This window comes from Dipodomys merriami, unplaced genomic scaffold (genome assembly GCF_024711535.1).
Source record: "Dipodomys merriami isolate MVZ:Mamm:240054 unplaced genomic scaffold, mDipMer1.0.p SCAF_1487, whole genome shotgun sequence".
Classification (NCBI taxonomy): Eukaryota; Metazoa; Chordata; class Mammalia; order Rodentia; family Heteromyidae; genus Dipodomys; species Dipodomys merriami.
Window position 1 is genome coordinate 45,146 of NW_027202812.1, and position 21,493 is coordinate 66,638.

General features: G+C 43.5%; 1 protein-coding gene across 1 annotated transcript in view; it reads left to right on the forward strand.

The window, feature by feature from the left end:
• The first annotated feature begins 1,578 nt into the window (after window positions 1–1,578).
• LOC138826713 (little elongation complex subunit 1-like) overlaps window positions 1,579–21,493 on the forward strand; it is a 49,724-nt gene continuing 29,809 nt past the window's right edge. The window contains exons 1-7 of the mRNA XM_070021962.1: window positions 1,579–1,820; window positions 11,952–12,010; window positions 12,997–13,031; window positions 15,180–15,198; window positions 16,329–16,440; window positions 18,575–18,651; window positions 19,436–19,473. Of these exons, the coding sequence (XP_069878063.1) occupies window positions 1,737–1,820; window positions 11,952–12,010; window positions 12,997–13,031; window positions 15,180–15,198; window positions 16,329–16,440; window positions 18,575–18,651; window positions 19,436–19,473 (424 nt within the window). The 5' untranslated portion in view covers window positions 1,579–1,736. The remainder of the gene's footprint in view (window positions 1,821–11,951; window positions 12,011–12,996; window positions 13,032–15,179; window positions 15,199–16,328; window positions 16,441–18,574; window positions 18,652–19,435; window positions 19,474–21,493) is intronic.

The following is a 21,493-nucleotide window of genomic DNA, read 5'->3' on the forward strand; positions in this document are numbered from 1 at the left end:
TTTGTGTTCTATCTGCCCTGGAGCCCAGGGGCGCTTCCTTGTGAGCTTTACACTTGAACTATGGTTGTAGCTGCGCTTTGTCAGATGAAAGCAGCCAGAGAAATGCTGAGGCGGCGCTAGGCGCTGAGTTCAAAAGTGGTCAGCTTGGTCTCTAAAAACGCTCTGTCCCTGAAGGCCACTTTGTTCGTAGTGTGGGGCAAGGCCTCCTTCCTCCTCTCATGAACAAGCCTTTTCATTTCCCTGGCAAAGCTGCCAAGTTTCCAAATCTTTCTATTTTGATTGTTATTATCATTAATTATCAATTCAAGTCTCACTGTAAATCTGACTAACAGCAGCCAATAGATTCGCATAATAGTCTTAAGTGCTCAGCTTTGTAAGTTCCTCTACGGAGTAAACTAATGTATTACTTTTTAGTTCAGCCATTCACAGGTCTTAGGGCATGACACAATGTATCCACGTGTCCTCACAATTTCCAGCCCTATAGTTATTTACACCGGAAGCTATTCTCAGTCTCACGTACCAAGCCTTCACAAAAACCTCCCCCCAAAGCTTTGCTGCAACATTCTGGTTTTTGCAAGATTCCCTCCGCCAAATTTCTATGACCTTTGCCTGTCATTGAGTTCTAATGCCTAGTGCACATGTTCAGAAAGGTTTTGCTTGGTAACTGTAGTCCTGGATTTTGTCTGGTCTGTTTTCAGATGGAAAAGCCTGGTGCGATCTGGAGGCGCAGCTAACATTCTCAAGGCTCCCGTCGAATGGTTTAAAGGACCGGGCAGCCACAGGTGTCCCGTGCAAATGTGGGTGGGGATAAGGTGTGGTTATCCCGAACTGGTCCAGCTGTGAGGAGAGGCCTGAGGAAGACCCAATCTCGGGGCGTGGCCGGGCCTGAAGCCTTTCACCCACGGCGGGTGGGCGGGTGGCGGGGACGCGGCGCCGGCCCGGGCTGCAGGCTGGTCCGGTGCGGACCGCGAGCCGGGCTGGGGACCGGATGACAGCTGGACACGCGGCAACGGGCAGCCCGGGCGCAGGCGCACAACCACCAGCAGCGCAGGCCGCGGAGCTGCTCCGCGCCCGGGCCGGCGCCCCCTCCGTCCCCGTCCTCCCCTCGGTCCCGGCCCCCCTGCCGCCCCTCACCCGGCCCCGCCGCACTCGGGGCGCATTACGCGGTTGTAAACCGTGCGCGTTCTTGTCCCGCACCGGGGGGGGGGGGGGGTGCTCCCGCTCCGGCCGGCGCCTGTGACGTCATCGCGAGTCACCTCATTCACGGCCGGGCCCCTTAGGTGTCTATTAAGAGCCTGTCTCGCGGTGAGCCGTCCATGAAGGAGCCACCTTCGGCGAGGGGCCGAACGTGTGGTGCCTCCACTGTCCCTGGCCGTCTGTGTTTACCGGCGTCTTTCCGCCGCGCCTCGAGGCGCCCCGCGTCTTCTGTGCAGGCACTGGGCCGGGCAGCCCCGCGGCGGCGAGGGGCGGGGCCGGCCGGGGCGGGGCGGGGTCCTAGCCGGGGCGCGTCGCGCCGGGGGCCGCCGGGGCGCGTTTCTCCCGGGTGCTGGCGGAGCTTGCGGCCCGCGGGGCGCCTCGTCGTCTCCACGGGGACGTCCGTGCACGGATGGACCCGCCCGGCGCCGGCGGGGAGCGGCCCGGCAGGCGGCGGCCCCGGCGGCGGCACCAGCAGCGGCGGAACAGGGCGGACGCCGTGGGTGTCTGAGGCGCGCGTGCCCCGGGCCCAGGGCGGCACCATGATGCCGGGCGAGACCCACTCGGCGGCGCCCGGGACGGCGGCCGACCTCGCGCAGTGCCAGGGCTGCGCCTCTCTGCAGCAGGTACGCGCGTCCCCGCGCCCGCGCCCGCCCGCGCTTCCCCGCGTCGTTGTGGGGACCGTTCCCGAGGCCTTGCTGGGCTTTGCATCCGGAATTCGTTCCCCGGGATGCGGCCTTGCGGGGTGGGGTGGGGAGGGGGCGGGACGCGCACGTTCCGGGGGGGGCCCTTGTGTCCCGACCCAGCCCCAGGGCTTTCGGGGTCGGCGAGTGACAGGTGGAGGCCCGAGGAGATTTGCCCTTCTGAGAAGAAGGCCGTGCACCGCCGGCCCCCTCCTGAATGTGTGCAGTTCGCAGGCAGGGTATTAGGTGGCGTGCGTGGATTGTCTGGTTCCACGTTTGGAACCGCAGTCTGGCGTATAATCCCAAACTTAATTTATAAAGCTAACTGACGCGTTAATTGCAGGACTAAAAGAATCAGAAGCATCCGGAGGTATAGTTTGTAACAGCAGCGGCGTGGATTGTTTATTCTTTACGCCGGATCGGCAGTCTAGCTCCAGATCCTCAGGGAGCAGTGGGAACAGCCCCCAGTACTTATTTCCAGCGACGCCCCCAGCTAGCTGTCTGAAGGCGGAGCCTCCTTCACACTGTCTTCACGGTGAACATTGTGGTGAAGCTGGTGGACATCACCTTTCATAAGGAAGACCTTTATGGTGTTTGGGAAGGAAATATAGGAGGATGTTGAGATGGTGGTCTTGCCTCTTGGCCGGGGTGGTCAGGTGCCCAGTCTCGGAGGCAGTGACAGTCAGACGTTGGAGTGAATTGCTGATCATTGCTGAATGCCCTAGCAGGTGCGGAATGAACCTTCTGGGAAGGGGGATTAACAGGTGGAAAGACAGGTGGTGAGGAGGGCAGGGGTCCCTTTGACTAGAAGAACTTGGTCTGTGTGGCATGAGCAGAGGAGAGGGTAGAAAGAGCCACAGACTAGATGGCCATCATGGGAAGTGTGGCTTTTATTTTAAGTGCAGTGTCTCAAGTGACTCCCCACATATTTACAAATGGTTAGGAGCAGGAGATTGAGGGCTCAACGCTGGCACTCTGGTAGAACAAACCCAAGAGTCGGTTCATCGCCCTAGTTAGACTGCCTTGTGTAGCGATCTTATCCTCAATACCTCTCAGAAACATAGGTGAAAATCTTCTGAATCTCGAGTCATATTTATTAATTTATTCATTCAGCAAATCATTGATCCCCTGCTGTTAGGCCTAGAAGATTCTTGATCTCTTGGAGCATCATTTCTCGTAGGTGGGGTGACAAAGAAGTTAATGTTAGAAGATAGTAAATATATCAGTGATAAACAGGCAAGAAAAAGAGGGCATGCACGGGTAAGAAAAAGGGCAGTGGCTGTTGGAATTTCAGCAGTCCTAGGAAAGCTAACATTGAGCTGTGGGGTGAGAGAATATGCTGTTGAGTATTCGGAGAAAAACCTGTCACTGGAAGTCTCAAGTATGCAGCGCTGATGGAGTAGGTGCTTGCCCAGTTCCTTGGACAGACCAAGAAGGCCAGCAGGTCTGGAGAGAATGGATGTTTGGGTTTTGTGAGACTATAAGTGTAAGAGCAGGGCTGGTTATGTGAGGGTGTGACTGGCTTTTGGAATGAGATGGTGAGCCATTGGAGGTGTTTTGCTGGAAGACAGTGGATGTGAAGTGTGTTTTTCAGTCTTGGGTTGATTTTCTTTCATGAACATGTCTACCAGCCATAGTTTGCATTTTGTTAAAAGTGATGTCCCTCAGGATGTTTAGCCTGAAACTGGATGCCACCCTTACTGCCTCTTTTCCCTGGCAGCCTGCTTTTACCATTGCTTCTCTGGAGTCCTCCGTTGTCTCCCCTCTCCCCCCACATCTCCCCACTTACCACCATTTTCACTTTTTACACCATGGTCAGAACCCCTCTCACCTGTTACCTAGAGATCTTCGCATTGATCTTCTTTCTTACCATCATGCCACTGTTGGTTCTCAAAACAGCAATTGATGAAGTCATGTTTTAGTTACATCCAGAGTATGTAAAACATTCTGTATGGTACAGGATCATAATAAGTTTTTAGGCTTTGAGGACTTGTACTCGGTTTACTCAGTTCTGCTACAGAAGTGTGAAAACAGTCATGGGCAATATATAAAATCGTCTGTGTGTCTGTGTTCCATTAAAACTTTGTAACAATTAAGAGGGCCTTAGTGTGCAGATCGCCCCTCTAGATTAGACTTTGGGTTGTATGTTGGTTTCTGTTTGCCTGGAACTGGAATGTCTTTTTAGTGGAAAGGGGTAGCTATTATGAGTGATGTCTCCAGCATACTCCTTAACTGTATGACACATGAGACTGGAAGAATAGGTTCCTTCCGATGACAGAGAACGTTGAGTGGTGGCCACTATGAAGTTTTGTACTTCTGTCAGTTTTCTTGAGTGATGGAGCTTTACAGTGCTTGGTGTTGAGGCTGAGCTGGAGGAGTATACAACTGAGATAAATTGTTTTGCCAATACATTCTAGTGTAATAAAAGCCCAAATTAGTTGAAGGCTGATGGAAATGAGAATGGAGTAAACAGTGGTTCTGAATAGGAGAAAGTGAAGATAACTCTGGTTTTTGGAAAATGGAAGGGGTAGAGACTTAAAATATGAATGACCTTGAGAACTGTAGTAGAAGGCGAAAGGAAGAGCAAGACAAGTCAGAAGGTGTGTTAGAGATATAGGACTGATGTTTAGGAATGACATTAGGACCTGGATTTTCAGCCATTTTTTTCATTTATTCTTTTAGATGGTCTATTATACTTGTAAGGGAGTATAGAGGAAGCCAGTTTCGATGGAGACATTCATTGGGAGAGTTTTACTGGGAGTTGGAAGTAGGAGGAAGAAGAATGAAGGAATATATTGTGTTAGTTAAACTGAGAACCACCTACCTAATGAGTAGCCCTTGAAGGTGAGTGTGGAGAAAGAGAAAAGCAAAGGTAGACAAGCAGGGAATACATTATAGAGCCACCCAGTATTGAAAAGAATAAAAATGAAAGAAGAAACAATTCGTTAGTTAGATAATCACTTTTAGGAAAGCTATTTCTGCATCTGCTGTCTATTGCCACAGCAGGGACTGTATTTTATACCTGTATTAAACTTTTGCATGAGAGAGAAACCGTAGCATTGGTTCTACTAAACTGAAATGATCTGGCAAAAAATTGATGGGCCATCCGTGTCAGGGGTACTTCATTCTAAGGACTTAAGTTTCTGAATTGACCTCACTTGCTTCCACTGAAAAGCTTCCTTTCTTGTCTATTCTTCTATTTTTTCAGTAGTTGGCTTTGCTAAGAATTTTGCTTCCTGCAGAACTATATCTGAATGTAGTGCTTGAGTTTATTGTGCATATCTTTCTAATGTAGTTTTCTCTATCTCCTCATCTCCTGTCCACACTTTCCTTGGCGGCAGTGTTTTGTCATTGAAGTCCATGTGGGTTGCAACACTTCCTCAGTCCTGTAAGCCAGTGTGGTCTGATGATTGTATACATATGAAGTCTTAAGTTAATCACCTATCAGGTCACTTTATTCTGCTTTTGAGAGCCCTGGTTTGCCAACTTCTCTTTAGTGCAAATCAGCCATACTCTTAGGAAGCCAGATGAGAGTTTGAAGCTCTTGCCCTCATGAACTAGATTAGATTTAGTCAGTTGCGTGCTTAACCGACCTGGGACAAAATTGAGCTTATGATTTGGATAGCCTTGTGCTTGGCTCACATTGGCCACAGATAGAAGTTAAAGCTTCACTGCTTGGAACCTGAAATATATTTTCCCCCAGACCTATTTGTAGTAGGAAGACCCCTACTCAGGCAGGCAAGCCCACCAAGTCCTCCAGAGTGACAGAGCCCACCGCAATAAAGTTGTTAACAAAGAAGCAACTTTATTGAGAAGGTTCCTACCCTGACCGGCCAGGGCCGCAGCACCGGCTGGGGAGCTGATACTTTGACCCGGATGGCCTACAAGCTAGGGTTTTTAAAGGCAAAATCCATGTGGTCAAACCTGGCCGCACACAGGTGACCGACTACACACAAAGGATTGCATAATCATCTTAGGCCATACGCAGGTGGCCAATGGAGTTACAGTCTGTCTTATACTAGTTGTTTAAACTATCCTATCATTTTGGTTTGAATTGGCATGCGAATTTGGTGGGCAAAAAGCAGGTTTACAGTAAGCGGGTGGTATTGCCAGTTGAGCAAGATTACAACCTATCTACTTTCTTGGTCAGTCTTTAACTGAACAATCAAGGGTGAGTTAGGTTGTGAAGAGGAGGGGGACCAGGTGCATTTTTTTCATTCTGGGAACTAGGCCTGTTGGAGCCAAGATGTGGCCCTGTGATTAAGGTGGTTTTTCTAGTTTGAACGTTGTTTAAAGGTTTTTAGTCACCACCCTAAAAAATGGAGTCTAAAATCCGTAAAACAAAGGCAAAGCTCAAAATGGAATCATACCAGCTTGAGCCCCATCTCAGGATCCACTTCATATTGATGTACACATTGTTCTGTGGCAAGGAATGCTTACAGAATTGTAATTCATTTACCAATCAATGATGTACTTGCTCCTGGCATGGATTCTGATGCACAGTCTTGAGCAGAAGCAGCACGGAGCTCATTCTAGTTGGAGTCAGAGAGGAAAAGCACCCTCAGGTTAAGTGTAATGGAGTCAGTTTGGTAGGAGATCCCCAGGGAGCCCATCCTTGGGCCCCTGCGTGGGATGAGTGCGGCCTGCCCAGGGCTTCATGAAGCAAGCTCTGAGGGCAAGGGCGCACTTTGCAGGTCACTGGAGGAGGGAGAGTACTGTTGGCTGAGGCCACAGGCTGTACAGAGGACTAGGGGAGGGAAGGGTTCACTACAGACGAGGGACAAAGGAAGAGGTCCAGGACGGGCTTCCTCACTCTGGAACTGAGTGCCTGCGATTGCCTACGTGCTGCTGCTGCTGCTGGCACCAGTAGAGCAGCTCTACCCTTGCCGGCATCGTTCGTATTTGCTGCCTGGACCAAGAACGGCTCTTTTCCTTCCTGGTTGCAACTCCTGTCAGGAACACACCACATTTCCTTGTCTTGGCTCTTCAGTCTCCCTTCATCTTTGCCTTTTATGTTTGTGAAAGTTCATGCTGTACAGCCTTAGCATTCCTCAGGAGACCTTTGCTGAGACCTGGAGATGCTGTGGCGTCACATTGTGCTGGCGGCCAGGGGTGACACCCAGTCCCAGTGATTCCCTGGGGCTCAGTTGTTAGTGCCTGGTAAAAGTCCTGGGCGTGGCTTACTGCCGGGGAAGACTACCAACCAAGCTAGCGGAGGGAAGACACACCCCACACACTGCATGTGCTACAGCGTCTCCCAGCGAAGTCCAGCAGGGAAACTCCACAGAGACTCAGCATGGCTGGTCTTGTACTGGTCCTGTAGCATCGCAGAGAGGAAGCAGGTGTCCACCATAAACCACATTGCACTGGGAGCTAGGGAACGAATAGGGGGAGGGAGCTGTCCAGATTTTCGAGTTTGCAAGTAGCAGCCTGTGGTTTACCTTGCACGCTGGCCTTTCTCAGTTGAGTATTCTCACAATGCTCGTTGCTGGGCTCACACACTTGGATGCTCAAGCAGGAGTGTGCTCAGAGGTCAGGGATGCCCTCAGCGTCTGTCCTTCCAGCCCAGAGCATCACCAGTGCTCAGGTTGCGAATCTCCTCCTGCCTCTCTAGATATTCCTATTTGTATAGCGAACTGGTTCCCAAATTGCTCCTGGATACCAACATCTTGATGTTCAAGTCTCTCATGTAAAGTAATGTAAGGCATATTTGCTTATCATGTGCACACAGACTATTCTATTCTTTAAATCATCTCTAGATAAGTTAGCTCCTGACACAACACAAATAACGTGTAAGTAGTTGCTGTTGTATAGTACTGTATTGTTTAGGGAATAAAGCAAAGTCTGTGCACTGTCAGAACAGAGAGCCGCTAGTGGTCAGGACTTCAGTATGTCTTGGGTGGGGGGCACGTTCTTCAGCCAGGAGCACATAGTAACCCAACCTAATAAACTATTATTCATCACAGACATATTTGTGGTTTACTTTCTCATTAGACGTTTTGAATAAGGAAGAGGCATCTGATTTTATGAGCCTTGTATATTATTAGAAATACTGGACATAGTACAAAAAAAAAGACAGAAAGGCTCCCTCTGAACTAGATTGGAGAAACTGCTTCAGTAGGATATTGGGAGACTAAATCTAGCAGGGTATGTAAACAGAATTAATGTAGCATTTAGTTGTTTTTATTCCAGGAATGTAAAGCTGCTTTACCATTAGAAAATCTGTTATAATACACTGCAACTCATGAAAATAAAAGGTGGAAGAAAAACGCATTTAAACTAAATAGAAACAAATTAATTTAGGAAAATTTATGCATATCCAAATCTTTTTAGGAGACTATGTATAGAAGTTTCATGACATGTTGAAGGAATATTAACCAAAAACATGGGACAGAGAAAATTGTAATTTAAGACAAGGAAGTCTCACTTGCTATTCATTGAGCACTCTTTCAATTCAGGAAGACCAGGTCTAACAGATGAACCATAAAGCCATCATTGTGGGCGGCTGTTACAACTATTCACATGGAACTTCTAAGGGAATCTGCAGATAAATTATTTAATGTTGTAAGAATTGTGTTGCAATACTCTGTTTAGCTCCTTGTATCTATTAATAAGTAGCATTTTTATACAATGAGCAAGCCTAGTTTAATTAACAAGCAGCATATATAGAGATATATATAATACCTTCGCATAGCAGTAAAAACAAATTGGGAAATGAAATGTAATAGAAACAGCACAAAGGTAGTTTTGTGGAAGGGGCAGAAACAAGTTATCTGAAGCAGAGTCGTAGAAAACTTACACAAAGAATTCAGGATTGAAAATAGGTAAACAGCATTTTATATATTTTGATTTCAGATACTACAGCTCTTGTACAGGGGTTTTCTCCCTCACATCAGTACCAGAGTTTTTATTCTGGTACAAGATAGTAGATGAAAGATGGATAATGCAGTGGATGGGGTGTGAATCTTTTATTGCAGTGTAGTACGGTGGGTGGGGCATGGACCTTTGTTAGTGGAATTTACACTTCCTGATGCCAGTAGGGTAGAAGACCTTTTGATGTGCCTGTTGTCCATTCTGGATTCTTCATTTCCGAATTCACAGTCTGTATTCTTCATTTCTTATAACTGATTAGTATGATCTGTCTATATGTTAGGAATTCTTTGTGTGTTCTTCTTATGAATGACTGTTTCAAGATTGCCATGCTTTTGTTAGCAATTGTATAGTGTTCAGTGCCACATAGATACAAGATTTTGTTATTGTTGTTGCTGTTTTTGTTGTTCGTGGGGCTTGAGCTCAGGGTCTGTACACTGAGTATGAGCTCTTTTGCTCAAGGTTAGTGCTCTACCAGTTTGAGCCACAGAACCACTTCTGGTTTTCTGGTAGTTAATTAGAGATGAGAGTCTCACGGACTTTCCTGCCTGGGCTGCTTTCAAAGATCCTCAAATCTCAGCCTCCTGAGTAGCTAGGATTACAGGCATGAATAACTGGTACCCAGGTAGATATAAAAATTTGATGTTGCTTATAAAATATGTTTGTGGTTTGGTGTGTAATTTAAGAAATCTGTATTTACCTTGAAATTATAAAGGCATCATCCTGTTATATCAGCCTGACAATATTTAAATTTTATTACTGTAATCTACATAGGATTTATCTTGCATACATTAGGTTAAATGTGGAATGCTAAATACAGTAATACAACTGAATAGTTCATTTGTTGCCTTTCTGATTTATATTTTTAGAGTATTCATTATGGTATACCCAAGAATAAATTCTAGTGGACTTAGAGATACAAATATTTAATAAAGACCTAAAAATGCTCAAATGACACAGAAGAATTCTTTTATCCTTTGGGGGTGGGAGAGAACCTTGTAAATATGATTCAGGGAACTAAGGCTTAACACAAAAGTCATTCATCTCTGTGTTTTAGAACTTCTGTGTGCATGTGAGTCTATGTTAAGGATCAGTTGGCAGCACATACAGATTGGTAACCTTTGAGAATCTACTGCCCGCCCTGTGTTGTAGCTTGTAAGAGGAAACATCAGTTGCGCACATGATGCATACATTAACAGGCTCTTACTATGAGAAAAGTATGAATGTGCAGCAGTGAATACTGAGGTTTCTCAAGATCATTGTTAGCATTAGTTAAACCCTCTTAAATGCCCCTGACCGGAACGTGGGAATGCAGGTGCTTTGGGTGAGGCTGGCCTGCCCTGTGGGGGTGGAGGGACTGTCATCCCTATGCAGGAGAGCCTGACAGCACTCAGTGTACCTCGGTAAGAGCGGCCAAATGGAGTGTGACCCCTTGGAAAGATGGTGGGAACAGAGTGGTTGTCTGTAGGCGGGGAGGGTCCAGGAGGGCCTCGCTCAGCTTTCTGGCCTGTAGCCCATGCCTGATCTCTCTTACTGACAAGCCAGTGAAACTACAGAGCATGGCGGTCGTCGTACGTGAACATGCCGTTGTAACTACTGGACCATTTAAGTGCACAGTATTGCTGCTCCTGTCCCACTGCCTGAATGTGGACTACCATAAGTGAAACCATCAAAACAGCTGGCTTTTCTAGAAAAAGACCTTTTTGAGATTCTCAGTGAATACGGGGCAGTCTGGATGGTATAAAGGGATGATTATTTGTATTACATATGAAGAAGCTAGTTAGCTACGTTTAAAAATATTATTACTGAAATATATACGGATAGAAAAGGATACATTAAAAGCTTATGTTAAAAGAAAAAAATTGGTTTTAAATCTTAGGACCATTTGAACAGTATAACAATGTTTTCATTTTTAAATTTGAAAGTAATAATTGAGCATTGAATTTGTGGTTGGCACCTAAAGTATTTTATATATCCTTTTATAAAGTGAATCTTGGCCGCATGCTTTTTCTTTCTTTTTTCTTTTTTTTTTTGTCGGTCGTGGGGCTTGAACTCTGGGCCTGGGCGCTGTCCCTCAGCTCTTCAGCTCAAGGCGAGCGCTCTACCACTTGAGCTACAGCACCACTTCCGGTTTTCTGGTGGTTTATTTGAGATAGGAGTCTCACGGTCTCTCCTGCCCGGGCTGGCTTTGAACCACGATCCTCAGATCTCAGCCTCCTGAGTAGCTAGGATTACAGGCGTGAGCCACCAGCGCCCGGCTTTTCTTTTTTCTTTTTTCCTGTCTTGGGGCCTGGGTGCTGTCCCTGAGCTTTTTTTTTTTTGCTCAAGGTTGGCACTTTACCACTTTGAACCACAGCTCCACTTCCAGCTTTTTGGTGGTTAATTGAAGATAAGAATCTCACTGTGGCTCAAGTGGTAGAGCACTAGCCTTGAGCTGAAATGCTGAGGGACGGCGCCCAGGCCCAGAATTCAGGCCCCATGACCAGACCAAAAAAAAAAAAAATAGAACCTCACAGACTTTCCTGCTGTAGCTGGCTTCAAACCACAATCCTCAGATCTCAGCCTCCTGAGTGGATAGCATTACAGGCGGGAGCCACTGGCACCCAGCTGGTCCTATGCTATTTAATTTTGACTATTTTGTTGCTTTTTAATAGTCTCTGTCATTTGGGGTAGTCACAATCCTTTCAGAAACAGTGCAGGGTAAAGACTGGTGGTTAATGGTGATGTTCTAGTCACTATATATTGACTACTGATACAGCATTCACTATGGAAGTATCTTTATTGTTACTGTAAAAGGACTGTGAGCATTTTCATGTGGAGGCTGAGGAGGAGACCATAGGCTACAGATGTGTTGTATGTAAAGTATGAATAAGAAGTTTGTGGGGCTGGGAAGGTGGCTCAGTGGTAGAGCGCTTGCCTTGCATGCATGAGGCCCTGGGTTCGATTCCTCAGCACCACATGAACAAAAAGAAAAAAGCCGGAAGTGGCGTTGTGGCTCAAGTGGTATAGCGCTAGCCTTGAGCTGAAGAGCTGAGGGACAGCGCCCAGGCCCAGAGTTCAGGCCCCATGACCAGACCCTCCCCCCCACCCCCCCAATAAAAAAAAGAAGTTTGTTTATTTTGGTGTTTATAACACATAATGTTAACTTAAGCAAAACAATTACCTGTGATAGTAACACAACTAACTGAAGCTTTTTTCTTTCAGAATTTAAATGAATATGTTGAAGCATTAATTACCTTGAAACAAAAAATAATCAATACGGAGTAAGTATATGTGCGTGTGTTTGGCAGAATATTGTGAACCTGACCAACTGACTGGGTGGTTGTTGGGCATTTGGGATGGGCCTGGTGGTGCTGTGAGGACTTAATTCCTGTGGTGTCTGTGGAGTCCCATTAGCATCTGAACTTTTTGTTGCTTTTGTTAAAGTTTCGAGTTAGTAGTTTCTTTGTTGGCAGTATGGGGTTTGTACTCCAGGTCTCATGCTGACTGGCAAGTGCTCTTCTGTGAGCCACAGGTCTTCCTCCTTTTTACACCTTTTCCTTTTGGATCAGTTGTGGGGCTTGAACTCTGGGCCTGGGCGCTGTCCCTCAGCTCTTCAGCTCAAGACGAGAGCTCTACCACTTGAGCCACAGCACCACTTCCGGTTTTCTGGTGGTTAATTGGTGATAAGAGTCTCTCGGACTGCCTGGGCTGGCTTTGAGCTGAGATCCTCAGATCTCAGCCTCCTGAGTAGCTAGGATGACAGACGTGTGCCCCGTGCACACTTGCTTCCTTGTCTAAGGTTGTGCAGGACCTTGTTCCGCTTATTTTTCACTCCTATTGTAGCTGAGATCACAGGTGCACACCACCATGCCCAGCTTCTTCCACTGAGATGGGAGTCTCATGAACTTTTCTGCCCAAGCTGGCCTGGAATGGTAACCCCCTTGATTTCAGCCTCCCACATGTATGCCTGGGCTGACCTGGAACTGCAGTCCCTTCCAAGTAGTAGCTAGGAATACAGCCTAAAACTTTAAGCTATCTCCCCAAACTTGCTCACAGTATGTTACAGCTATAATGTTAGATTTGTTTATCATTGGAATTAGGTAATAGTCTCATGATTGACCAACATAGATGAAAGAGATTTTACATTGGAAGCTCATAATGTCATTTCACTGCTTTTGAGGATTGTGATACATATTTGAAGCGTGATTTTAACATAGTATATGCTCTGTATAACAAAGTATCCTAATTCTTCTTTTCTTGGTTACAGTAATTTGTTAACAGAATATCAGAAGAAGTGTGATGATATCCTTTCACTGGCTTTTTCTTTTGTATTTTGGGAGTGTACAAATGTATAATAATTAAAAGAGCTATGAAGTTTGTCTGTCAGTCATTTTTAGAGGCCATTTTTATTACTGTTTATCTGCCCAAGTAAAGAACCTTCTCACAGGCACATTAAACAACCAGTCATTGTGATTAATAAATTCTCACAGGAGGAAAGCATACAGTCTCATTTGTTTCTTTACTGTATCTTAGGAGCTTTTTAAGAAGATGTCTCACTGGTGCTGAGAATGTGCCATCTCACAATGTGTGTTTAGCTCTAGGAATCATTGTTGCTACATTGGGTCTTGCTGTGTGTTCATGTTGAATATGCACAGTGTATACTGTGAGGACACTGTGTGGGAAATTGACTTAATTATTTCTGTGACTTGCAGAGAACAAATGCATATGCCCAAAATTATAGAAATGATGTGATCTTATGTTGATAAGACAGTTCCTGTATACTTACCAGATACTGTTTGGGCTTTGAGACATAGCATTGGGAGAATGCCTGCAGGAAAGTCAGCTCTAGGCAAATAGTTACTCAAGTGCATACAGATGATCCTCCCATGTATTTTGGGGGTAACCCTTGATTTGTAATCTCTCCATCAAAATAGACATCTCTGTTTGACTGTAGAGATTCCTGCAGATCCAGCGTGGTCTCCGTACTGTCCTGACAGTGGAATCCTGGTCTTGTCAGTGACTGGAAGCTTGCTCCAACAGTCCCTCTAGCATGTCTGAACTTACACGTGACCACCAGTTACTTAAGTGTGATCATGCCATATCTAATTTGTATGGGCAGAATAATAAAATCATATCATTGCCCAGATTTACTTTTAGTATCTGGAGTTATTTGAAAAATAGAAATCATTATTAATTTTATGTTTTATTTGTTAAAATAGCAGTCATTTAAGTACAAATGCATGCTATTACAGGAGTCATAGCTTCGGTTGTAAAAGTATGCAGCATGTTACAACTACGTTTAGATAACTAAACAGGAAAATTGATTGACTGGTCAAATTTTAGGAGAGCATGTGTTCATTATGTCACTTGGGAAAAATGGTGTAAACATTTTGAGTTAATTATTCACAAATCTAGTAAGGAAAATGTTGGTTTACTCTTGTAGTCTTTTTCTACCAAATGCTAAAATGAAAATTAGAATAATTCTAAGCAGATACAGTCTTCATATTAGTTTTGAATTATAGAAATTTGTTCTGTGATTTGATGTGGGGGACTAGTGTCAGCATATAAATATTTATTTGTTTAGATAGCTGTGCCATTGGCCCACATAGGTATTAGTTAGACCTCAAAATGCAGTGCTGTGGCCTACAGTGCTCGTGCTGCAGTTCAGTATGGCTTTCTCAAATGATTTGATGCCTTTGCTACTGAAGTACGGATAGGTTTTTCAGTGAGTTTACTATGGCAATTAACATATTTCAACTCTGTATAATTCTAACCATTTTATTTATTACTCCTCTTTCTAAAGGGCAGGAAGTATTGAACTTTTATTCTGCAAAACTACAGTAATTACTGAAAAATAAAAACGTGCTTCTTAGCTTTGAGCTTACATTGTAAAACAGAAAGCTGTGGGTGTGTTTTCATAAACATGATTTTCTTTACTGTTATATAAATTTGAATGCCTAAAAATGAAAGACAAGAATTATGTTTAGGTATTTTAGAATATTTGAGACTCATGATATGGGAACATAAGGTTACCAGATTGCAGAAATTATAAAATGATAGCTGATATAGATTCTATGTTCTGTTTGTATTTCTTTTCTAATGTTCATTAAGTGTAGGTGTACATGCTTTTTTGTAAGAGCATGACCCCTTTGCACAGGTGTTATATGTGTACTGCTTGAGAAATGAAGTTCAGGTTTTTGGGGAGATCTATCAGTCATCTGTCTTCTAGCTGCAGATTGATTTGTCTTATAGTGTAATTTTAACCCAGTCTTCTATTTGTTCAAATAGATGTCTTTACTTCGGGTGGCAAGATAGAATCTCAAATATAGTCAACCTTTGTGATCTTTCCTCTATGAATATAAACATAGATTATTAAAGTAGTAAAACAAGTTTTATTCCAAACAAGTATCAGGAGATAAATTTCTTCAAGTTTTCTTTAACAAGTTTTACAGCTGCAGTTTGCTCGAAGGTGAGTGACCTTATCTTCATAATGGATGATGCCCCTGTTTGAGTTCTTAGTTAAAAGTAGACATGTCAGGCCAAATGTTTAAATGGGTTTTAATGAAATCCACTTAGATTGACTCTTCATAGAGAATGTTGTTTTTGTTACACCATTCCAATGAATTTATTACTTAGGGCTTAAATTACAGCCTGTGTTTTTTTTTTCAATAACTTTTAGTTATTGCATTGTTATTTTAATGAAGCTTTACTCTAATTACTATTATCTACATGGATCAAAGGTTTGATGTTATTTATTTATTTATTTAATGATAGTGGGGATTGAACTCAAGAGTTTATCATGCTTGCCAGATAAATGTTATACCACTTGAGTCACAAATTCCAGTCAGATTTTGGCAATGTTTTATACTCTGATTACATTTATTACTTAGAATAAGGTAGAATGTGGTTATACTCCAAGCAGAATTGTACCTGGCTGAATCCTAATTATATCATAAAGCGATGAAGTTCAGTGTTGACATTACCAGGTCATTAGCAGTCTTCAGGGTGTCACCAGCACATGGCGAGATATGGTATTTGTTTTCAGGATGCTTTTTGATTTGCTTAGTCTATTATGTAGAAGAACTAAAATCATGAAGAAATTTTTTAATGTAAGTAGAAGGAATGAATTTCAAAAGAAAAAATTTTAATTCTTTTTTGTTCCAAGTTGTTAATCTCACATTGCTCGCGCGCACGTGTGTGTGTGTGTGTGTGTGTGTGTGTGTGTGTGTGTGTATTTTTTGTTGTTGCTATTGTTGTTTGTTTTTGATGCCAGAAGTAGGACTTGAACCCAGGATGTAGGTGCTGATCCTTAGTTTTGTTACACAGGGTGGTACTTTATCACTTGAGCCATAGCTCTACTTAGGTTGTTTTGTTTTGTTTTGTTTTTGTTGGTTAATTAGAGATGAGAGTCTCATGGGGTTTTTTTGCTCTGGCAGAATTTCTTAGATTGGCAGTTATCACATCTTGGCCTCCTAACTAGCTAGGATTAAAGGTTTGAGCCATCAGACCTTGAGGCATCAGCATACCAGTGTATATTTTTAATTACTCACTGTGGGGACTTTTACATAAGGGTGTTAATACTGTGTTGTCCATTTGTAGAGAGAACAGTACTCTACATCACCAAGTGGAGCAGATGCTCCAGAAGATTTCTCCTCTGCAGAAATGCCAGGAAGAGTTGGGGTCATTGAAAGCAGAGCTAGAAGAGAAGAAGGTACCAGGCATCGTTTTCTTAAGAGTCTATTATCAGTAAATGAGAGTCACTCCACACACACTGGGATTGAATCACAGGGGCTTTTAACATGTTAACAAAGGAGATAAGTGTTCATTAGAACTCTCTAACTCTATCACTGTGTGTAGGGAACCTGGGAGGAGTTGATAATTGGCTTGACAGTGATTATTAGCTCTCTAATACTGTGATCATAGTTTGGGGGAGGATTAGTAGCTGTGATGTTTTATGCCTTTTGTCACATTTTCCTTGCCTTACATGGGAAATACCAAACAAAACTCCAGACAATAGAGGTAGAGAGTGATGGTATTTGACAGTGTAGAATGCATTTGATTCCTTTAGTAATTCTGGTCTGGTAGTGAAACATCAGAGTCTTTGCTCTAACCTAAATACAAATGTCCTTTGAGGAACTACTGTCCTCATTCATGAACCAATGTTTTAAACAATTGGTTTATTTGATCCTTTATAGTTTCTCATTGTCCATGAAAAGCATAAAAATACGAGTCTTTAAATAACATATCCCTTGCTCTTATAGGTAAGTGCTCAAGTTAAGTTCATGTCATGTCCTTTCATTGATTTTTTTTGATAGGTGGTATTAGGTGAAGACACTACTTTGCCTATAAAATTTTGATAAATTTATTCTGTAATAAATAAGGTTAATTTTCTTTCCAGTATTTAGTGCCTGGAAAAGAGATTAACGTGCTGTGCAGTTGCTTTTTCTGTATCAGTTTTGACTGACTTTCTTCTGTGTCCAGGTTGGGAACGTTTGTCCCACGGCCTGTGAAAAGCGTGCACAATCACTTGATAACTGATAGGACAGACACGTTTTCTGCTGTGATCGTCTGCCTATATTGGCAGCTTTATATGGCCAAGAACGATGTAAATATCCACAAGTCCTTAGCAGACGAACGATTCTCCACCTCTTTTATAGAACTCTTCGAAGGGAGTTCATTGCTTTCCTAGATAACTGTGAAATCATAGGGGTAGGATTTGCACAGAAAGGTTACTTACTTAGCTTGCCTAGCCTAACTCATGCCTCCCAGCCTGCTCTGTTGGGCTTTCCACAAAGTATTTGGACTTCCTGGTCTTCCTCACATTGGCTATTATCAGTATGAAGTCTTGTGTGCCCAAACAGTTGTTTGCCAGTTCTAGGGCTTGAACCTCAGGGCGTAGGTGCTGTCCCTGAGCCTCTGTGCTCAAGTCTAGCATTCTATCCCTTGAGCCACAACTCTGCTTCTGACTTTTTTCTACATAGTTTATTGGACACAAGAGTCTCGTAGACTTTCTTTGCCCATGCTGTTTTTGAACCGTGATCCTCACATCTCAGCCTCCTGAATAGCTGGGATTATAGGCATGAGCCACCGGCACCTGGCTTGTTTTCTTATTATCATAGACAGACTCGGTTTGTTGAATTATGCAGTGAAAGTTGAACTGAAATGATCATGACTTTCAGTTCTATCCGTCCTTCATATAAGCTCTTTAGCAATAGTAGAGAGAAAATGTGAACATTGAGAAAGACTTCAGTGGTTCAATGATAAACCCTAATTAGGCTCAGTGAGAGCGTCTTTGAAAGAATAAGTCATCCTGTCAAAATGTCATACGCCTCATGTGGGTGATAAATGGTTGAGGTTCGATAGTAGTCCAGTGCGTGCTGCGAGTCACCTCGGCTGTCCTCTGAGGCTCACCAGCCGGGGCTTTCCCAGCCTGTGGGACCGACTAGCTGTGGACCCCACACATTTTACCCAGCTTCTGTTGCACTTCATGATTTTCCAGTTCGAGAGTGTTAGTTCTGACCACTAATTCTATGCTCTTTCTTCCGGTTATATTGAATTTTAATTGGTGATGGTAAAAGTGTGGATTATTTGATACTCAGACCAATTATAATGACAATTTCAAATTGACTTAAAATAGTATATTGTTTTAAGTTTTATAGCTGTGTTTGGTTATATTATACATTATGTTAGATCCATCTGTCACGAATCTGGTTACATTCATGAAAATGTTCAGTAAGTTGTACTTTGGTTTCTTGCCAAATAGATATTTCTTTAGTTAATTTTATACTAATAAAACAGCTTATCAAGGTCAGTGACTTTAACTTGGACAATCTTTTTTTTTTAAGAGTTCTCTAAAGTTATATCAGGCTTCTCACCAGGAATATGCTCGTGTGAAAGAAGAATGCTTAAAAAGCGATGCCCAGTAAGTAATTTTTAAATTACTATATAACTAGTTTCATTTTTGAAACAAGATAACCTATAACCAATAGTATTTCTACTTTTTCTCTGTCTTTAGTTCTGTTGACCATAATGAACTGTGTGATCCTAAGCTAATCTTACACCTTTAATTTCCACCTAAGGACATGAGTCAGACCTATTTAAAGATGTAAGACACAGTTCTGGGCCCCTTCCTGTGTACTACTATATAACAGATGTCATCTGTCACAGGATCGCATCTGTGGAATGGGTAACTTTGTTACCAGGAATGAAAGGGCTATGGAGAGCATCTTCTTCTTGTTTTGAGATTTGATATCATGTCCACGTTATTTATGTGGCAGACCTCAAGCTGTACACACACAGTTTACTATGAGGTAATGGGACAGTTATGCAGTTCTTTCTTAGTGAGTTACCTGATTTCCCTGAGCTCAGAAATCCATCTTAAACAGATGACCGAGCTTGTGGGGCTGTCACAGATGTGTTTCTGGCAAAGCCTGGGGTAGGTCCATATAGTGCACATTTCATATGCTAACGGAATGTTTTAAAGCCATTTTAGAAATTGTGCCCTCAAAGTGGCACAGTGTTGTACAGCATTCTGTCTTGGCTTATTCTACTCTCCAAAGACTTGATGGCAATGCTAGACAGTCACATGTGATACTAGTTATGATTAAAATTTTGTTATACAAATCTTCCTAATTAGAATTAAGAATTATAGTACATGTTTTTGTTATGCTTTGTTTGCCATTTAACTTACAACATTTGATTACTAGGAAGAAGAAGCTAGAAGCTAAAGTGAAGAAGCTGGAAGGTAAGTAGCGCTATTCCTACTGGGTCAATGAAAACCCTTGGCCATACAAATCCTTGGTGACAAAGGTTGTAGAGCTTGCCCAAATGGTTGAGTTTGTGGATTTTGATGATACAGACCAGCACAACTGTATCCAAGAATCTGTGAGGAAGCAGGTATGTACATTCCCCTGCTCTCTGTTGTCAGATCAGTACATGGAGATGGAAGATAGTCTCAGAAAGCTTATTGTTCTCAGAAGAGTAACAGACAATTCTTATGCTATTAAAAAAGCAGTAATTATCTGAGTACCAGGGGCTCGTGCCTGTGACTCTGCTTGGGAGGTTGAGATCAGGAAGATCAGGGTTCTAGGCCAGCCTGGGCATAACTGTGAGAATGTCTTATCAAAAGATAGAATGATACACTCCTGTTGTCTCAGCTGTTGTGGGGAATGAAAAAAAAAGGGGATATAGTTCAGGAGCACGGAACTGAGACCGTGTTTCAGATAGAACTGGGGCAAGCTGCACACTAGCATTTTGTGCCTGTTATCTTAACTACACAGGAGGCTGAGAGCTGAGGATCATGGCTTGGAGCTGGTCTCAGCAGGAAAGTCCATGAGACTCTGCTATCCAGTTAACTAGCACAGAACTGGAGATGGGGCAGTGGCTCCTGTGGTAGAACTTCAGCTGTCAGCAGAAAGCTGAGTGAGAACCAGAGCCCTGGGTACCAACACGCATGTGTGCACGCACACACAGATAAGGAAATAGTTAGTGTGAAAAAGGATCTGAGCAGTAGTGTGCTTGCCTGGTGAGCGTGAGTGCCACAGAGGGGAAAAGCAGGAATTATTGAAAATGGTTTAACTTGGATTGAATCATATTGAGAACTTCATATTTTCTTAGTAAATGATACTAGAAAGAGTATTATTTTTAGTATAAAAAATGACTACTTTTAGTGTCAAAGACACCGGTAGAGAACTTTTTATGATTTTTTTTTTTATTGGGAGTTGTCTGACATCCCGTCTTCTCCCCTTCACAACCTTTTGCTAGGGGCTTCTAGCCTCAACAAGTAGGCAGAGTGTAGAAGGACCCCAGAAATATACCTCATCCTCAGTTCACAGACTCAAAGTTGTTTTGTTTGCTTTTTATTTGCCATCAGTCACGGTGTGGTTGCACCTGGACAGAACATCCAGTAGCAGGAGGTGGGGTTGGCATTCCCACTGTGCACGCATCTTCCTTTAATTCCTGTGGACCTCAGCAGTTACCTCATCTGCCTCACGTTAATTGTGCCCAGCTCCAGACATGGCGTCTGTAGTGTGGAGCGTGAGCTTCAGGGTGGTTGGGGTAGGGTCTACAGAGGGGTCATTCCTGAAAGCATTCCCAGCCACTCATTTATCTAGAGTCAGCTATATGTTTGACTGCAACTCTAGAAATGTTCCAACATCATCCTTGCACAGACATGGACAGAAGACATAAAGAACAACATTCCAGTGCTCTAGGTCTTGCCTTCTGCTTGTATGTGCAGGTTTGTTTTTAAGGAAATACTGTTAGAGATCCGTAATGCCTGTGCACCTTGGAGAAGAGCTGTTCTATGAAGCAAGATGTAGCCTTTGTTTTCACATAACGTATTTTTTCCCAGAAGATGATATGGCCTAATAATTGTTGTCCAACAAATACTTGCACATTAGAGGAGTGAGTTACTGCAGCACTGGGGTCTCCTTTTCCCCAGCTTTGTATCTGAACAGACCCCTATGTGAAGTTGGCACGGATCAGATTCTTGGAAGTGTGCACACTCTGGTACTTGGGACCACAATTGGAATACACAGTTTGCTAATGATCCAGACGATAAAAGTACTTAATGAGTCCATCTCTAATCAAAGCACGAGGCAGGGAATTCCAGGAATAGGTAGCAATAGCTACGGTAGCATTAAGAAGGTTGTCTCCTGATTACCAGTTAGTGTGATTGGGTCTAACTAACTAATCCTGGGACCCGATTGCTATTCTAACATCCGAGATTATTGCTGGTTATTGAATTCAGAAAACCCAGAGAT